Here is a 15,073-nt window from a genome sequence, read left to right as displayed (position 1 = left end):
TCTGGGCTCCCCATGGTGCCCAGCAGCTCAGCAGTACATTAAGTCTGAGAAGTGAGCTCATGGACCCTTTTTGAAGTTTCTGACACAAAGCCAAATCATGCAAAGACCATGAAGGCAATTCAATTTGCTTCTACCATGCCTCCTTAAACAGTTACCTGGGGAAGTACACAAAACTACCTCTAATGACGCAAAGGATTCTACACAAGTGGCAGAGCGTGCGACGGACACCCTACCCCCTCCCTCAAGTCAATCCATTACTCCATCCTTCATCAAGAGCAAGTGAGAAGCAGATATGACTTTAAATTAGGGGTACATGGATGTCAGATCTCAGTCCCCACGTGGGGCTGGGGTTTATAGCATCAAGGCTTTTGCAAAGTTCCAGATAAACATGGTACCTTTCCTCAGAGTGTCAGTTTTGGAGGGCATTCCTAGGAGATGCGACTGGTAAGAAATGTAAAATGGATTTTTCTGTATTAAAGTTTGTATAGCGACCTTATGGAAGACAGTGACAACTTCACATCAGTTTTTGGCTAGTGATAGCCTTGGGCAGAGCCTCAGATTACTGGGGACGCAAGGCCGCCTGCTCTCGCCATCAGGCAAGCTTGCATAGAATGGTCTGGGAAGTCCTGGACCAATTCCTTCTCTGGAAGATACCACACTGGCTGTCTGAGGAAAAAGGAAGTGTGCAAACCCCAGTGTTGAGGGAGAAGGGATAGAGTCCCTTGATCAGGATGGTCTTTTTCCCTCAGCATAAGTACTGAGAAGAATTTTGCAGCTGGCCTCTTTCTGCTGGTGTTTTATAGGCTTGCTTTGCAACATGGCACAGCCCAACTAGAGAGGCATATCACAGCTGCCCTGAAACCAAGCTGGAACCATCAAGTGTTTCAAATACACTTGAACAAACATCACTGTGGCCTCTGCCTGGGCCGGGAGCTCTGCCATTGGTAAGCTCAGTTCACAGAGAAGCAACACTGGGGCTCTCAGTTGGGGCCAGGAGCTGTGAGCAGGCTTTGTGGCCAGCCCAGGATGCTCACATGCGTGGGGAGCCCTACCTCTGAGCTCTTGCATCCACTGCTTGCCAGAGTTACAGGGCTACCCCCGATGGATGCAAACCAACATCCCTGGCATAGGAAGAAAGATAACCCAGCAACCTCACCAACCTGCTACCCTAAGTTATAATCTGAGTTCGCAGAAGCACAGCTGGCACGAGACATGAACCTGATGCACAACTGTGGCGCAATTCAAGTTGAGACTAAGGGGGCAGAAGCTAAGGAGGGGATGTGGGCAAGATCCACAGTGTGTGTGGGTGACCTGATTCCATACAGAGACCCGACTGGACTGCTCAATCCTGTTTCTGTTCCACATCTCTGGAAATAAGCTGGCTACTCAGCTGGATGTTCACTTTGAATCAAGATGCTCCCAGACACACTGGTCACTATTCCTCTATTCGGTTTTTGGTGGAAGTTAATCCATGTTGCATGCATTTTAGAACACAGACCTGGGTTAAAATCCAGAGATGGAAGAGACTAGAAGGCCAGTTTGAGAATGAGGGATGGGTTTGGAGAAACAACAATTTTGAGCTCATCTCCAAGAAAGAATACAGTAGGGATGCTTACTTACACATCTGATAAATGTTATTTAGAATGTTGAGGAAGAAGCTCATCATATTTAAACACATTTCAGGAGAGAAAAAGCACTCCCATCCCTCCCTCATTGTTTACATCTTTCAGGAGCCAACAAACAAGCTGTACGGACAAGAGAAGCCTGCTGTATTCACAAGTCCACGGCCTCTGCCCCACCCCTCACGGCCAGGGTCATGGAGCAGGCTGCCCTGACTTACCGATGAAATACGCCAGCAGGATCGCCAAGAGGAGGGCTGCGGCGATGGCGGACAGGGCGGCGCATTTCCAGCTGCAGTATTTAGAAGGCTTCTTCAGCTTGAAGGCCTTCCTGGAGAAGGTATTCCGGGGCAGCAGGCGGGGCGGTGGCGTGTAAACGGTTCCTGAGGTCAAAGGGTATCCCGGAGACGAGCTGCTAAACAGGGGTGTGCTCCCCGAGGAGGTCTTAAAGAGAAAGTGCCTGGTGAGGAAAAGGGAAAGAGTCAGCATGGACACGGCTGGCTCCTGGGGGACATCTAGCTGCCTTTTCTTTCACTCTGCTTTTATAGTTCTAGTACGGTCCCAGGACCCAGCTCTACCTTGTCAAGGACAGAAGGGCAAAGATTTCATTTGATGTTGACATAAATTAATTCCGTAAACTCACAACATTTTCTGTGTTCCCATATAGGTCTAGATTTTACCTTCCGCAACAATTCTGAAAAGTATTCAAAGCAAAAATGGAAACTGGGTTACTGTCTGTCACTTGGAGATGATGAGGATGATGACGATGACGCAAAGCAGTGTTGTGTATTACAACTGTATTTGGAGAGGCACTAGAAATAGACTCTCACAGGTACTTATAAACTAAGTATTAAAATATCCATACATTTAAGATATGGGAAATCAGTCTTAGAGAAGTCAAACAATTGTCCAAGGATGTGAACTTGGAGCTCTATCTCATGCTGAAGTCCGAGCTCTTGAGTGTTACTCTCAACTGTCTTTCCTGAGCCTTCTTCCTGAGCTGTTTGCCCCCCTCTGTCTTGCTTCCTGTCCTGGGACTGCCTCTCTAGCTCATGTGATGATCATGGTTTTTTTCTTTGGTAACCTCTTTGCCTGCCAATTAAACAAGGTGCTCTTGGTCTCTTGGGCTACAGTGTAGCAATAGGGTAATGGGGCCTGCTGCTGACACCTACCACAACCCTTCCTCAGGGTCAGGGGACAGTTTCTCCAAGGACACTTCAAGGACCATAAATTCTCTGACAGATTTTTCTCTCTTATGTGTGCCATTTATAAGACTTCAAATGTGACTTGCCACACCTTGTTTCAAATGATGAATTCTCTTCCAGGAAATAGACAGTGGACTTTAAAGCATGGATTAAGTAGTGTCTAGAGTTTGAGCAGCTGGAGACTGGGGACTGTGTCTTCTTTTGTACCTTGTTCATTTTTATGTTCCCAGTATGCAGCTCAAAGCTCAGCATGCAAGGGAGACTTTAGTGAGTGAGTGAATGAATGAATGAATGAGTGATTGAATGGAGTCCCCTCATGTTCTGTGACTTTGCGATTCTAAGACTCCAAAATGTCATACAGGTAATTGCTTCCTCTTCAAGTCTTCAGCAGGTACAACTATACTTATGGACCACATACCATGTGTCAATTATGACGCCAAATGTTTTACTTGATCCAAACCTCACATCAACCCTGTATTTTTACCACAGTTTTACAGATGAGAAAATGGAAACTCGGAGGTAGCAAGCAGGGTCACTGGGGCTACAACTCCCATCTGCCTGACTCCAGACCCTTTGGTTTGACCTCATACACCATACTGCCCCTGCATACAGGACCCAGCAGGCTATCCCGGTGGGATTCTGAGGCCGGCTTGCTATTATTACAAGTATTTGGATCTTAGCTGCTTCCAGACAAAACCATGAAAGTATTTTAATCCTTGACAAAGATCAAACAAACTTGGGATGACTGACAAGTCAGAAAATGAGTATCTGATTAGAGAATGATTTGGCACAGCTAACATTAAAACAAACAACTGATACTTAAAAACGTTATTTGTACTCTAAGTATGTTTGATGATCTGAATTAAGGCAAGAGGTTGGATTCCATAAATAAGCCTCTGTATTCCTTAGCACTTAGTACTCTCTTAACGTTCTGGATGAAAAGTATCTTTGGAAGAGGTGGCAGGAGGCATAGGGTATAGAAGAAGCGTTTTGGAGGAACATTCACCTGGATGGGAGTCTTAGCAGTATCATTCCTGGACAAGTAAGCTTCTGTGAGTTACACAATATTGTTCTTAAAAGCCTCCATCTCTTCATCTGTAAAATGGGGGTAATGATGGTCCTGGCACCTCATGTCACAGTGTAGGTGGTTGTATGGATTACATGAGATCATGTAGGAAAAGCACCTAACTAAAGGTGTGTCTCATAACAAGTGGTAGGTGCATTATGAGTAGCTTTTATTATTAATTCTCAAAACAACATAAGGAGTCTGAAACACGAGTTTTAATTTAAAGCCTGACAAATGTCAAACAAACACTCGAAGAGTTCTCCAAATCACTAAATAATAGTCCACAGCCTTATAATTAAGCTAGAACATATGCACACCAGAAAGTCAGGGTGATGGAAAAGTGCTGGAATTTGATTCAGAACTAGCTCAGATGTACTTCTTGTACAATTTCCCAAGAGTGGGCTGTGAAAATAGGGTATTAAACTAAATCCAAGAAATATAAAGACATCGTAAGCCATTATTAATAAATATCTAGAAATATAGGGGCACCAAGTCTCAACCCCACAGAGATCTCACTCCTTTCCATGGCTTCAGGCATGCTATGACTCAAGTCATCGAGGGTCCGTTTCCAACCAGCTTCCTCCCTGAGGTCCAGACTCCCATTCCAGGTGTATATTGGGCATCTCTCTCTCTCTCTCTCTCTCCCTCTCTCTCTTTCTCTCTCTCTCTCCATTCCATAGCTGTATTGCACAAGTACACCTAAGCACGGACTCTTTTCCTTCCCCTCCCCATTCACACTCTTCCTGCATTCCTGTTATTCCCAGGTCCAAGCAGCCATTTTTCACTTCCTCCTCTCCTCTCACCTGCTCCCATATAACGGGTGAAAGAATCCTATCCATTTTATTTCTGAAAACCTCTCCCATCAACCTTCCCCTTTCAACCCTCCTGCTGCTTTTCTTTCCAAACCACAAATGTCATTGTGCTCTGCCTTACAAATCCTGGCTGATTCTCCAATGCCTGCAAGAAGAAATGCAAATCTCAATACAGGACCAGACTCTTCACAACAATTACCCAACTGTTTTATTCTTGTCTCTAACCTTGTGCTCCCTGATCCCTGAACTCTGCTTCAGCCACACCAGAAGATGCATCTTTCCTTAACCTGGCTGTCTGTGCTGCCACGCCTTTGGGAACAATGTGTCATGCCTTCGGGAATAGCTGTTCCTACGCTTCCCCACCCACTGCACCCTAGCAAGCTCCTAGTCACCTTCTGATCACCCACTTGGGAAACCTGTTCCAAAAGATTTGGTATCTGTACCATCTTTGGTCACTTTTTGCATTCAAGAATCTATTATACACTTGGATATCTATCTACCTATCTACCTACCTATATCTAAGTATGTTTGCATGTATCTATCTATCAATCAATCATGTGTCTGCCCCAGTGCCTGGTGACTGAACATCGGTCGTATTTTTGGACAGAATCAGTAAATTGCAAACAATGTGTTGGCAACATCAGAGAAGTCACAAGATGAAGATTAAGAAGTTTAATTGCTTTAATGTTATTTTTAATGCACTCATTCATAAGAAATAATAGAAGGAAATGATTTTTTTGGGGGAGGGGTATGGAATTTTTTCCCGAGATCCTAAAATTGTCTCCTGACAACTCAGTGTATTTTCCACACTTCTTTCTAAAAAGGAAGTCAGGTTATGTCACATGTCAATAATATTCTCCCATGCCCTCCCTCAATCAATCAATCAATCAATCAAGTTTTCCAATAACATGTAAAATAAAGTCACGAGTCCTTCCCATGACCTACAGTGCGCTGCCGTGGTCTGCCTTCTGGCTGTCTTTCCAACTATACCTTCTACCACTTTAGCCTCTCTCACCCCATCAGTTAACCTGTCTTTTTGATATTCCTCATCATATCACATCCAACACATTTTCACCGAAGAGCCTTTGTACATGCTGTTCCCTTTGCCTGGAAGTACCTCACAGCTTGTTTTGTCACATCATTCCCCGCTCTGCTCCAGTGTCACTTTCCCAGGGAGATCTTCCCTGCCCTCCCCCTGCTTCTTTCTCTGTCATTCTCCATCCTGCTATAACTACTTTATTTTTTAAAAATTTAAAAAAAGATTTATTCACTTATTTGTCAGAGAGAAAGAGACACACACACACACACACACACACACACACAGTGCAAGCACACAAGCAGGAGAGCAGCAGACAGAGGGAGAAGCAGGCTCCCCGCTGAGCAAGGAGCCCCATGTGGGACTTGATCCCAGGACCTGGGGATCATGACCTGAGCTGAAAGCAGAGGCTTAACCAAGTGAGCCACCCAAGTGTCCCTATCTTTCTAAATAATATATGTATTTGTATATTATTTATTATCTATCTCCATCATTAGATCTGAACTTCTATGGCATTTAAAATAAACAAGTGTTTGGTCTCATTTGTTCAACACTGTACCCTGATGTTTAGAAGAGAGACTGGCACATAGTGGGTACTCAGCAAATCCTCGTTAAATGAATGACCTACCCACTTTCCAAGGCCAAAACCGTGAATGTTAACAGGATAGCACTGTGAGCAATTTCTTTTTTTTTTTTAAAGATTTCATTTATTTATTTATTTATTTGACAGAGAGAGATCACAAGCAGGCAGAGAGGCAGGCAGAGAGAGAGGAGGAAGCAGGCACCCCACTGAGCAGAGAGCCCAATGCGGGGCTCGATCCCAGGACCCCGGGATCATGACCTGAGCCGAAGGCAGCGGCTTAACCCACTGAGCCACCCAGGCGCCCCCACTGTGAGCAATTTCAATTTTAAAATTAGGGTTCCTTCTACCACACTAACTTCTGTTTTCCAGATTTACAAGTTTGCTTATGTGCATGGAGGTGGATGTTTATATTGATGCATACAAGCCCACGTCCCTCCACAAACAAACAAACACCACGTACTTCTCCGGACTGCATTAACCCTAGCAGATTATAGCTCTCAGCCCTCTCTTTGCTATGGTGGTGTCTGGGATGACCCTAGCTAAATGAAACTCATTTAGTTATCATAGCCCTTTTCTTTCTAGTTTCTGATGCTTAAAGTGATTAAACCAAAGTACAAAAGATAATGTAGACTCCTGTTTCTTCACAGCAGAGCTACACCTGCTGCTGCAAATCTTTAGAAGGTTAAATTCAGCAAATAAATAAATTTTTTAAAAAGTTTCTAAAGAAGTGATCTTCAGAGTGTGTCCTATAGATACGTGCTTTGTGATCATGGGAGTTGTCTGTTAGGAAAGTACAACTTTCTGGCCTCCAACCAGAGCTAGGGCTAGGGTCCAGGCAGTTATTGGTTAAGAAGCTCCCAATGGGATTCTAATGTATCCTGAAGTTTAAGAAACTCTACCCTAACCATTTTGCACCTCTCAAATGTATCTGATGGTTGGTAGATGTATCTTAAAATTCTATACATCTAGGGAACACCCTGGATGTTTAGTAGATGTATCTTTTTAAATGAGAGTTTTGAATGCTAATGTCTTTAGAGGTGAAGTGTTAAGAAGGCTACAACTTACTTCCAAACAATTCAGCAGAAAGATCTCTAGGTCTGTTTCTAGATAAGGCAAATGTGGTAAAACGATAGCAATTGTTGAAATCAGGTGGTTATTCTTAGTTTGTACTACTCCCCCAACTTTTCTGTATGTTTGAAAATTTTCATGATCACAAGTTGAAAAAAATGCAAGCTTTGATTCACCCAAGGATTGTTGTCACATGCTACAGGAAGGAAAAACAAGATCAATAAAATGAAGCAAGGCCCATAAGGTAATGGTCTAGCCAGATGGTTACTGGGAGGACCAAGGCAGCTTAGGGGACTTCTCCTGATTTTTCCCTGAACTGGCTATTAAGACAGCTTTTCCCCCTCGGGGGCCTGCTCAGTATGCTCTGATGAATCATTTGTGATGCCCCAACTGAACTTCTTCCCAGCAGTCGGTCATGGAAGTAGCTCAGCTCAGGACTCCAGGCGTCAGCAAAAATGTGTAGTTTCCAAATGCACTTGACATTTTTCAAGCACAACTCAATTGCTCTCAGAATTGGCCACTTGTGCCTCGGAAAGGAAAGGCAAATGAGGGACCCCAAAGTGCTGTCCTTGGAGTTTGCTAACACTCAAAAGGATAGAGAAAACCAGTCCTTGATGTCTTACAAAAAATAAAAGAAGAGCTCGCATGCTTCTTTCCCTTCCTAGCCATGTGTGCGTCAGTCCTGGCACCCAGCACCCTTCCTGGCCCAGGTTAGGGGCTCCAAATGGCCATGGAAGAGAATGGTGAGGCTAAGGAAGGACAGTGGCTTTGCGTCCTCAGCTCTGGACCCTAGATCCTAGCGAGTTCTTAAGAATACAGTCATCATCACTTCACCCAAAGCTATCTTTTTGGTAAATGTCATTTTTCCTCATGTGAAAACAAAACTATCTAATAAAAACTGAGAGAGAGCGAGAGAGAGCAAGAGAGAGAGAGCATACCTAACAACCATTCTCCCAGGCATTTTACATGACAGCAAAGACATGTATCTGAGGCAGAATCCTGGCAAACCAGGATTTCAAATTGGCTTAGAAAATTAAGGGCATACGTTTTCTCTGATTAAACAAGCATGGAAAATTTTAAAAAGACGTCTAACAAACAAGAAACTCATGCATAGCATCCGTGTAGGAGGGACCCCCATCAATTCAAAATACTGTGAATTTTTATTTTATTCTTATGATACAGAAGGAGCTTGACTAATCTAGGACGGAAGCATTGAGAAGTCATAGCTGGTTAAACTGCTTGAGACTCCAACAGAAGATTTCTTTTCCTTTTTCTGAGTCAATCACCAGTAAACTCGCTCATTAACCTCAAACCCTACCCAAGAAGGAAATAAACAGAAAATCCCTTAACACCAAGTGCCATCACTCAGGTTGCAACCAGTGGGATCCTAAGAGGTAGTCTCCTTATTTTCTATTGGTTTGGCTTTATTCCAGGGGGAAATCCCAGCAGGGCTTTGAAACAGAAATGTACTACACAAATAATTGCACTGCCTCAACTCCAAAGGTCAAGTTTTTGTCCCCACCCCCATTGCTCTCTGTTCTCCTCTCTCCCAATCTATTTCCCACTATTTCCTCACAGTGTACCATTCAGCTAACTGCAACAACGAATGACTAACAGTGCAGATGAGTTCTCTCCTGCTCATGAAGTCAGCTGCGGGAAACATTCTCCTTGAAATCAAGCAAAACTATTGAATTGTCTCAACATAGCTCTGTGTGCAAAAATGCAGCTCTGGTTATCAGAGAAACCAGGTGTTGACTGTTGTTCTACCGAGAAAATTGACCTCCCCTGTAAATAAACTCACAGGTATTCAGAGGAGTGGATGAAAATAATGATACACAGCCCATTAATCCCTAGTAGATTTTTAATATCATACATGCAGTTGCTGAAATTTAATAAAAAGCCAGAGAAAGGATAGAAGCAGAAATGTAACTGGAGTGGGGATGGGGTGATCAGCGAGGGAGATCAGGTATGCACTGGAAAATGGGAGATTTCATCACATTTTACTGGTCCTGGCTCTGCCCTTTGAAGTATCAGGTTTATTGTCTCTAAAGGAGTAAGCTTAATAAAGAGGCAGCCCATAAAGGGTACTGTAGCATGTAAAGTTACTGTAATTAGGTTTTCAGGAGTTATAATAAAACATTTAGCTGGAGAGAGGTTAAATAACGACAACACTTTCCAGCATCATTATTATACTCTCCAGTACAAGAAGGAATGATAGTGGTAGAGGGGGAAACTCGATGGGTGGGCTCCGCAGAGAGACGTGGGGCATGGAGAGAGAGAGAGAGAGAGAGAGAGAGAGAGGGAAGCATATAGGATGGGATGGAAAAAGCAGGAGAGATAATGAGGAAGATGATGTTGGGTATTATACTGTTCAGTCACTTCTTTTTTTTTTTAAGATTTTATTTATTTATTTGACAGACAGAGATCACAAGTAGGCAGAGAGGCAGGCAGAGAGAGAGGAGGAAGCAGGCTCCCCACTGAGCAGAGAGCCCGATGCGGGACTCAATCCCAGGACGCTGAGATCATGACCTGAGCCGAAGGCAGAGGCTTTAACCCACTGAGCCACCCAGGCGCCCTGTTCAGTCACTTCTTGAAGAACAAAACTAAGTTACTTTTTAAGTGTTCTATCTTTATTTTCCTACTTGCAAATATAAAATGTACATATTATTAAAAAATCAAGTCATAAATTAAAAAATAGAGAGCAAAACTCTATCCTCTTTTTTAAAAAAAAAATTAAATTAACATATACTGTATTATTAACCCCAGGAGTACAGGTCTGTGAATCGCCAGGTTTACACACTTCACCGCACTCACCATAGTACATACCCTCCCCAATGTCCATAACCCCACCACCCTCTCCCTACCCCCCTCCCCCCAGCAACCCTCAGTTTGTTTTGTTAGATTAAGAGTCTCTTATGGTTTGTCTCCCTCCCAATCCCATCTTGTTTCATTTATTCTTTTTCCTACCCCCCAAGCCCCTGACGTTGCATCTCCACTTCCTCATATCAGGAGATCATATGATAGTTGTCTTTCTCTGATTGACTTATTTCGCTAAGCATAATACCCTCTAAAAACTCTATCGTCTTGAGAGGAAGACTAGTAAAACATTTGAGGTTTAGAGTCAGGCTTTTTCCCTACATATAAACATTTTTTTTTCTTATTATTTTTGAAAACAGTAGGATCATACCAAGGAGGCAGGATTAAGCCTGCAGATTCTGGGCTTGGGACAACCAGGATTTGGGTCCTGGTTTCTATTCTTATCACTGTGTGACACTGGGTAAGTTACTTATCTCTCTAGGTGGCCTCACCTGTGAAGTGAGAGAATGTTAGTACCTTCATGGGCTTGTTTAGGGAGATTGGGTGACTTTATTCACGTGAGATGCCCAACATTGAGCTTGACATCCAATGAATGGTCAATAAGTGTAGCTATTAATCGCCTGAAGGCAGGAATCATTGCTAGGTTTCCCTGACGTAGCACAGTACCCATCTCATTTAAAATATTTGGTAAATGCATGAGTCACTCTAATTAGCACAGTGACTAGAACATTGTAGGCATCCCAACCCCCTAAAAACAATTTTATTAGGAAGGGAAGGAATTGAAGGTTTTACTAATGTGCTTCTTCTCTTCTTCCAGTTGGGAATTTATGCTTGGGTTGAGAAGTGAACTGTTGCTTTTTAACATAAAACTTTAAAAATGTTTTTAAAAAATTGTTACTTCCCAAGTTTGAAGAAGAAGCCAGTAACCCAATTAGTATAATTAAAAGCCCATTTCATTTCACGATTCCCTAAGCTTAGACTCAAACCAATTTTGATGCAATGAAAAATAGGCTTTCAAGGTTTCTGATCCCTGAACCTTTTAGATCATAGGGGACTATCACTACATTTGCATATGCCATGAACAACAGGAAAATCCTCTATTTTGCCCTCTTCAAAATTTGCAGTCATACCAAAAATACTCACAGCTGGAATAATTAGCAACTCAATTTATTGCCTTCCGTTTTTTAAATAGAAGCTTCGACTCTTGATATTTAAATAGTGTCACACTGTGATATAACATAGCATTTTTCATGGTAAAACTTCTTTTTTTTCCCCCATGAAATGATATACTGCTCAGTGTGACAGGCAAGGTCTCTGGAGGTCACTAAAGAAACCTGGTGTTTTGTGAGCAAATCCATTTCAGAGTCTTTGGGATGAAATGAAGAGTCTTTTTTTTCCCCCTGGAGTTGTTAACTTGTTGACTTTTTTCAAGTTAATTGGTAAAAGTCTTGATATAGTAGAGGAAAAAAACAAGGACTTCTGACTTTGACTTCAAACTTGACCTTGAATTCACCACACACTATAATATGGGAGTGTAGAGACAGCCATTTCAAATAGACTTGCGTTTGTGTTCACCGGCAGCCAGAGGTAGATGAAGAAAGAATGCCCACCATCAGATACAATCAACGAGCAGAATGATTTCTCCCATCGAGTTTATTGCCTGTACCATTCAGAGAGTCAAAGAATTTTTGAGCTGGAAGAAACCTTAGGGCATGTCCCTTAATCATATTCTGCTTCATGCTACCACATTTGTCCTATGTGTTTGCCTTGTCTCCCCAGTCATATTACAAGCTTCTCAAAAGCAGGTCCTACATCTTTTGCTTCCTGGTATCTTTCTCTGTTCATAGTAGGTGCTCACAAACTGTGTACTCTGTACTGAAGGAACACAGCAATTAAGAACAGTGGAAATGCATAGGCTTTGGAGTCAAGCATACCCGTACTCAAATCACAACTGCTTCAGGAACTGCATTTTGTTGGGAAAACTGATTAATCTCCCTGAGCCTCAGATGCCTCTTCCAAAAAATGGGTAGGTAACAGCATCTGCACTACCGAACCGTTGGAAGGGAAGAAAGAGATCATGAATACAATCTGTGAGCACAGAGGCTGCCCCACAGGAGGTGTATAACACACAGCTTCCATGTTCCCCTCTTTCTTCGAAAAAATTCAAAATCTAAAATATGAAGTCATGAGTCAACCAGTATTTATTGAGCATGTATCACATGGTACCAGATGCTTTGGATAAAATGTTAAGTCCTCCTCCTCAAATAGAATTACTAAGTGGATAGACAGGTGGAATAAACAAAACTGAAGTCCAGGTGAACCAACAAGTACATGAGAAATTACAAATTGTGAGAAGTGCCATGAAGGGAAAAGGGACTAAGAAAAAGTTGGGACTATATTAGTATGGTCACTTCTCTCTCAGGAGATGATCGAAAAGGAGAACTCTAAGGATTAGGAGTTAATCATCCAAGGAGTGATGAAAAGAGCATCCCAGGTAGAGGAAGCAGTATGTGCAAAGGCCCCATAGTAGGAAGGTCTTAAATTTTGAGGATATGAGAGAACGACCTGTGGCTGGAACACAGTGACCCACAGGGTGAGCAGTGGGAGAGAGGTAGGCATGATGACAACTACATTACACAAGGTTTTGAGGGCATGGGATCTGGATTATAGAGCAAAAACAAAGGGTTTTAAATTATGTCTTTTCTTTGAGCAAAGGAAGATCGATCTTTAGGAGCATTCAATTTAAAAAAGAACTAAGGTAGGATAGTACAGTCCAGTCTTTGGTGATAAAAAGGCTTAGTGGTCTTTTTTGTGCTCTGCCTTGAGGGTCTTGGTTTTTGTCCAGAATATTCAAGCCACCATCAGTACTGCATCTATCACCCTATCTGCATTTGAATATAGTCAGACATCTCAAATTTAACAGGACCCAGGCACAACTCTTGATCTTCACTGCACACTGTCCTTCTGCTCCACCCATGTTGGTTAACAGAGTCATCGCCCATCAGTTGTGCAGGTGCCATCCCCAGGAAGTAGACTCTGAGAAAGAAATAGGCATGCAGGCAGCTTCTTAGAAACTGCTCTTGAGGGTCGCCTGGGTGGCTCAGTTGGTTAAGCAGCTGCCTTTGGCTCAGATCATGATCCCAGCATCCTGGGATCGAGTCCCACATCGGGCTCCCTGCTCGGCAGGGAGCCTGCTTCTCCCTCTGCCTCTGCCTGCCACTCTGTCTGCCTGTGCTCGCTCTCTCTGACAAATAAATAAATAAAATCTTAAAAAAAAAAAAAGAAAAGAAAGAAACTGCTCTTGGGAACAGCACCTGTGAGGGAGTGAAGAAAGCAGTCTGGGCAGAGAGAGAAGCTGACCCATGACGCTTTTGGAAGGGTTCCTCAGTCAGTCTCACAGGGAGCTCTGGAGCTGTTGGGCCTGCGTCATCGGACTGCGGCTCTGGAGAGCTGCTCCATTTTTGAACCGAGAGGGTCGGGCCTTATCAAATCTATGGACCAGTCTCCAGCTAAAGTCCAGTTGCAGAGAGAACTTGGCAGGGATGCATGTGGATCACCAACATTTCCAACAACTAGGGAAGCATGTGTGCCCAGTCCTGGTGTGTGGCATCTGGCTGGGTGCCAGGCCATGTACCTAGCTAGACTTCACTATAGTTCCTGCCCTTCCCTGATCCCCGATTCATCATCAGTTCATTTCTCTTGGCCTCTGACACGTACCGGTCCTCTTCTTCCCACTTACACCTTGTACCTGGTCCGCTGCCTATAGCAGCCTCAAATGGGTCTCCTTGTTCCCACATTGGTCCCTTATATCATCTCTACACAGGAGCCAGTCATTGTCTACAAACACAAATCCAATCCTATTACTTTCCTGCTTAAGACCATCTACTTCCTTTATACTCAGAAGTAACCTACCTCCTTATCCAGGTCTACAAAGCACCTCAGTATGGTCTATCTCCTCCCTTCCTCTCCTCCCCTGGTTATGTTCCTGAGGTCTCTGCCATACTTTTTTTGCTATCCCTCAAAGATGCCAACCTTCTCTGAACCTCAGGGTAGTCACAATGTGTTTCCTTCTTCTCAGGTCCTTCAAGTCTCCCCTCGAAGCTCATTTTCTCAGAAAGCCTTCCTTGATCAGCTTTTTATTATCCTACGTTGCCCAAGGTTACAGCTCAGGAGCTGCCTACCACCAATGACTGGTTGTTGTGGGAGGTGGAGTGATGGCGTTGGTATGAAGACCCTGGTGGCTCAGTCGTTAAGTGTCTGCCTTCAGCTCAGGTCATGATCCCGGGGTCCTGAGATGGAGCCCTGCATTGAGCTTTCTGCTCGGCGGGAAGCCTGCTTCTCCCTCTCCCACTCCCTCTGCTTGTGTTCTCTCTCTCACTGTGTCTCTCTCTGTCAAATAAATAAAAAAATCTTAAAAAAAAAAAAAAGACGCTGGCTTCTCATCTGCTCCACCCTTAGCCTTCGGGTACCTCTTTCCTTGCTTACCACCTGCCTCCCCCCGCGGCACATACTTTCCTTGAGAGCCCAGATTTAGTCTTCCTTACCACTGTATCCCCAGCCCCTGGAAATATGGCCGGCACACGTTTGGTGCTCGAGCCGTTTTTAGCAAGTGAACAAAAGAACGAACCGATCTAGAATTTGAAAACTTTTCTATCTGTTGTCAGATCCAACACATCTATTTATTGATCCTGTGGTGTCCTTTTCAAGGGATGCCCTGTCACTCTGGGTTTCGAGATTTTGGTAAACAAGACCATGTTCTCATTATGCCTACACATGGTTATTTTAAATCCTTTGAGAAACCCGCATCTTTCTATTCTGAGGAGGCTTTTTGGCACATTTTAATGAGAGCCTTTCCATTTTCTTGATC

General features: G+C 43.5%; 1 protein-coding gene across 9 annotated transcripts in view; it reads right to left on the bottom strand.

The window, feature by feature from the left end:
* The window catches only part of TENM2 (teneurin transmembrane protein 2), a 1,307,492-nt gene that overhangs the window by 265,416 nt on the left and 1,027,003 nt on the right, over positions 1-15,073 (bottom strand). For all 9 annotated transcript variants that reach the window (XM_047731060.1, XM_047731061.1, XM_047731063.1 and 6 more), the window contains one exon: positions 1,841-2,079. In XM_047731060.1, coding sequence (XP_047587016.1) covers positions 1,841-2,079 — 239 coding nt within the window. The remainder of the gene's footprint in view (positions 1-1,840; positions 2,080-15,073) is intronic.

Source organism: Lutra lutra, chromosome 5 (assembly GCF_902655055.1).
Source record: "Lutra lutra chromosome 5, mLutLut1.2, whole genome shotgun sequence".
Taxonomy (NCBI): Eukaryota; Metazoa; Chordata; class Mammalia; order Carnivora; family Mustelidae; genus Lutra; species Lutra lutra.
This window is presented reverse-complemented; position numbering and strand designations above follow the sequence as displayed.